The sequence below is a fragment of the Palaemon carinicauda genome, chromosome 31 (genome assembly GCF_036898095.1).
Source record: "Palaemon carinicauda isolate YSFRI2023 chromosome 31, ASM3689809v2, whole genome shotgun sequence".
NCBI classification, from domain to species: Eukaryota; Metazoa; Arthropoda; class Malacostraca; order Decapoda; family Palaemonidae; genus Palaemon; species Palaemon carinicauda.
In genome coordinates, this window is record NC_090755.1 from 40,874,860 (window position 1) to 40,879,610 (window position 4,751).

General features: G+C 37.6%; 1 protein-coding gene across 1 annotated transcript; it reads right to left on the reverse strand.

Annotated features, from left to right (window-relative positions):
- Positions 1-105: 105 nt before the first annotated feature.
- Positions 106-3,298, reverse strand: LOC137624916 (uncharacterized). Its single transcript, XM_068355849.1, has 3 exons — positions 1,877-3,298; positions 473-1,583; positions 106-234 (listed from the first exon to the last, which is right to left on the reverse strand). Exons 1-2 carry the CDS (start codon positions 2,877-2,879, stop codon positions 1,489-1,491), a joined length of 1,098 nt encoding a protein of 365 aa, XP_068211950.1. The 5' UTR covers positions 2,880-3,298; the 3' UTR covers positions 106-234; positions 473-1,488.
- Between the last annotated feature and the right edge of the window lie 1,453 nt (positions 3,299-4,751).

Below are 4,751 nucleotides of genomic sequence, written 5' to 3' on the forward strand. Positions count from 1 at the left end.
ATCCAACCATTCCCAGGAATCGTTGAACTTCTCTTCTAGAGGTGGGAGGCTGTATGGCAATGATATCCTTCACCTTGGCATCTACTGGTGCCACTTCATTGCTTCCCACAACGTATCCAAGGTACTGTATCTTGGCATGTCCAAAGTCACTTTTCTTCAGGTTTATTGTCAAACCTGCCTTCCTCAGACGCAGCAATACTTCTTTCAAGCCCTTCATGTGGTCCGACCAAGACTCTGTGAAAATAATAACATCATCTAAGTAAACTGCAACTCCTGGAAGTCCTTCTAGAAGATCATTCATTGCCCTCTGGAATACTGGTCCTGCATTTTTTAAGCCAAAAGGTAAAACCTTATATTGGAACAATCCATCGGGTGTAACAAATGCAGTAATGGGTTTTGAAGATGGTGATAAAGGAATTTGGTAGTATCCTTTTAGAAGGTCTATACGCGTAACAACTTTAGAAGAACTTACTTGATCAATCAAATCATCCACTCTAGGCAGTGGGTATGCATTTGTGACAGTGAGTTTATTAACCTGTCTATAATCGGTGCAGAGTCGAAACGATCCATCGGGTTTTCGTACTAATAAACACGGTGAAGACCAAGGACTGTCACAGCTTTTGGCCAAGTCGTTATCCAGTAGAAACCGAGTTTCTTTTCTCAATATAGCTCTCTTGTATGGGGATACTCTATAAGGTGCTTGCTTGCATGGGGTTGTTCCCTCTTTCAAAATGATAGTATATTCCAAAAGATTCGTTTGTGTTGGTACATCTCCACACAGATCTCTGAAAGACTTCAGCAAACGTTCCACATCCATAGCCTGACGAGAACCTAAATGCATCAATTTTGCGCAGATATTAATTAAAATTTCAGAATTGGAGAGGTGAGATTCATTACCTATTTGAAAATCATTCTCTGGAACAATAACTGAATCATTCTTAACGTTTACAGCTGCAAGCACTGTTGACTTCACTTTGGTGCTCTCTGATACAAAAGGCTTAAGTCTATTCACATGAACAAGATGCCTATCTTTCCTCTTACCAGTAGTTTCAATTTCATATACATTATTGCCCCGTCTCTCTACTACAGTATAGGGTCCTTCAAAACGACATTCTAAAGACTTCTTAGTGGGATTAAGCATTAAAATTTGATCACCTGGTTTAAATTCTCTTATTACAGTTTTAACATCAAACCTTTCTTCATACTATTTTTGCTTCAAACAGATTCTGATGTGCAAATACTCTTGCCTCATCTAATTGCTTTTTAAGATTAACAGCATATTGGTGTAAGTCTTTACCTGATTCGTCGTTTTCCAGCCAGACATCATATAAAACCTTTAAGGGTCCTCTAACACTCCTACCATAAAGTAGTTCAGAAGGCGAATATCCCAAACTGTCTTGCCGAGTATTTCTTATGGCGAACAACACAAAAGGTAGTCCCTCATCCCACTCCTTCTGATGTTCATGGCAGTATTTAGTCAGAGCCTCCTTAAGCGTCTGGTGAAATCGCTCTAGCGCCCCCTGGCTTTGCGGATGATAAGCTGTAGATATTGAATGGTGAACACCCATAGCCAACATAACATCCTGAAAAAGCTTTGATGTAAAATTGGTACCACGGTCGGTTTGAACAACTTTAGGTATGCCATATTGAGTAAAAACCTTGACAAGGTGTGGAATAAGATTCTTAGTAGTTATATTCCGTAGAGGAATAGCATCTGGATATCTAATACTAGAACACATTATAGTCAACATGTATTGGTGCTGTCTTTTTGTTTTTGGTAGAGGTCCAACGCAGTCAATAATAACTTTTTCAAAAGGAACATTACAAACTACTTGAGGCACCAAAGGCACTGGTTTAGGTGCTTGGTTGGGCTTACCTACTTTTTGACAGGTTACGCAACAATTGCAGAATACCTTCACATCACGAAAAAGGCTAGGCCAATAAAAATATTGCAATATACTGTATGCTGTCTTCTTAATCCCAAGATGAGTAGTAGAGACTTCATGGGCCACCTCCATCACATGATTTTTCAGAGATGCTGGAACCACCAACTGTTGTTTAACTTCCCAAGAGGCAGTTGCTGCTGCGGTACTTCCTCTATATTTCCTCATTAGCACTCCAGCTTTCAAGTAGTAACATGTAGATTCTGCCATACTCTCCTTCTCTGTCAATGCATTCTTAAACAAAGGCTGTAAAGAGACATCATTAATTTGTTCATGTTTCAAATCTGTGACATTCATTTTATATACATCATTGCATGATGATGTCAATACATTTCCAACTTTTCCATTACAACCTTTCCTACTCTTAGTATCAAAACTATTCTCCCTAACCACAGTAGGAATATCAGGTTGAACACTTTCATTAAACAAAATATAGAGAGAGTAGTCAAAATCTGTCCCTAAATCTAAACGTACTCCATCTCTCACCTTGTCATCCTCAACTGCAGACCTAGCACCACATTCAACAGCATTGAACTGATCATCAATACTAGGTACCGATTCGGTCAAAACAATCCCACGCAGGCCTCTGCTGCGTTCAACTACACAAGATGGGAACAACTCAGGTTCCACATCCTCCAACTGCGGAACAGGGCTGACTTCCAAAGGATTATCACATACCACTGGGTCCGGTACCACAAGATTACCTGCAACATCATTTCCAACAAGAACATCTACGCCAGGAATCGGAAGAGAGACTACAATACCCACAATGATATTACCCTTGAATATGCCACAATCCAAATGCACTCTAGCCCGAGGCAAAGAAGTCAAACCACCTATGCTCCTAACTATTACTTTATCATTGGTAAGACAGTCCTCTAACCCAGGTACTGCCCCTCTAACAACTAAACTCTGCGATGAACCGGTGTCCCGCATTAGCTTTACAACAACACCCTCACTATGTTCATCACCAGTACCCAAAACTCCGTCAAAGCAGAATGGTTTGTAACCATCAACACCACCAGCTGACTCAGCATTTATATCACAACAAGAGAAATTAGATTCCTCTGCTTTACTCTTTCTTTCATTCTTCCTAGAATGTTTGGGACATCTAGCTTTCACATGACCGACCTCACCACACGAATAACAAGTTACACTTGAACTAGCACCAGAGCCAAGAGATTTAACAGATAATCTATAAGGACTTGTTGGTGGTGAGTTTTGAGGTGACTTACTTGGTGTCTTCCTGGATTGGTTACCTGAATAACGAGGTCTTAATAACCTAAAATTTTCAGCAAGTACAGTTGCTCTTTGAAGGGTAGTTACTTCTTTCTCAAATAAATACCTCTGCGTATCAATGGGTATACCTCTTATAAATTGTTCTACTAATAGTAATTCTCTATATTCATCCATGCTCGAAACACCAGCAGACTTTAACCATTTATCATGCATACGCACAAGATAGATTCTTTAATAAAATCATAATCTTTACCTTCTTCTAAGCAAGAAAGGCAGACCGACCTTTACCCTTTAAAGCAGGTTGAATAAGAATTGGCCATATTACCTTAGGTAACTCTAAACTATCTGCCAACTTCTCAAATAAAGCAAAAAATTCATCAGGCGAGTTTTCGTCAAAGGAAGGAATCATCTTTGAATTCTTAATTACATTAGTGTTACTATCTTCTAACCGAGCTACACCACCAGTATCGCGTTCAATTTTAAGTTGTTCTAACTTAAACTTATATTCACGCTCTTCACGTTCTAACCGCTCTTTCCGGTCTCGTTCTTCACGTTCTGACCTCTCTATTCTATCATTCTCTCTTTCTCTCTCAGCATACTGCAACTCTAACCTCTTTACCTCTAACACTGAACTTATTTCATCACAAAGATCAAACGCTTCTTCGGTTAATATATCATTATCAACAAATTTACTTATAACAAAATGCTTGACTTGTGATTTACGCCACGTTTTCTTGACATCACGAACAAATTCATATTCACGCGCAATAGATAACCAGTCCTCTTTACGTATCGTATGCGAACGCAAATAACCAATAGAAGGTTGATTAACAAATGCACTCAAATCAAAAGGCTCCATAACTACAATAATTTTTACTATTCAAAACTAAATTTAAATATTAAACTTTACACTCCACTTGAAGTTTTTAGGTCGCAAAAAATCAATAATACAGAGCAGCCTTCAATAGTCAACTAAAATGAAAACACGTTTCACAAAACTTCGCTCAATTAATATATTTAAAAAGTACGCATATGTTCGATAATAGAGGCAATTAGGAAAATTTCTGTACATACATGACGTGTAAAATATCCTGGCCAGGTCACCATTTGTTATGATTCGTATTTATGATTCACGATTTCATGTAGCACTTTATAGATCATAACAATATTCTTAGAAGTTAGTACTAGTTTACTAGGTTCAGTTTTAAGTTTATAATTTAAAAGGGAAAATAGATAAAATCACTTTTTAACCACTTTTAACCACTTTTAATTACAATATATATATTCTACACTTATGTACAGAAATATAAAGAAATAATGATAGATAAATTCATAACTTTCTCTTAAATAAATCCACCGGTGTTTCGAAACAAAATGAACAATAAAATCTTACCAAATACAAATAAACACTTTTAAATCCAAGTAATAAATCCAAGAGCCGTTAATCACCAATCCAGGAAGCACACTGGACAAAGCAAACTTTATTGTCGAAGTAAACAATATTTGGTCATCCAAGGACCATGAAACAAACAAAAAATACTTAAATCACAACTAATTAGTCACACCATC

What these genes read in the sequence shown, in the direction of transcription:
- LOC137624916 (XM_068355849.1), bottom strand. Translation starts at nt 2,879, where the DNA reads ATGCGGGACACCGGTTCATCGCAGAGTTTAGTTGTTAGAGGGGCAGTA. An exon ending in CGTAACCTGTCAAAAAGTAG is followed by an intron (nt 1,584 to 1,876) that starts GTAAGCCCAACC and finishes AAGCTTTTTCAG; the next exon opens with GATGTTATGTTGGCTATGGG.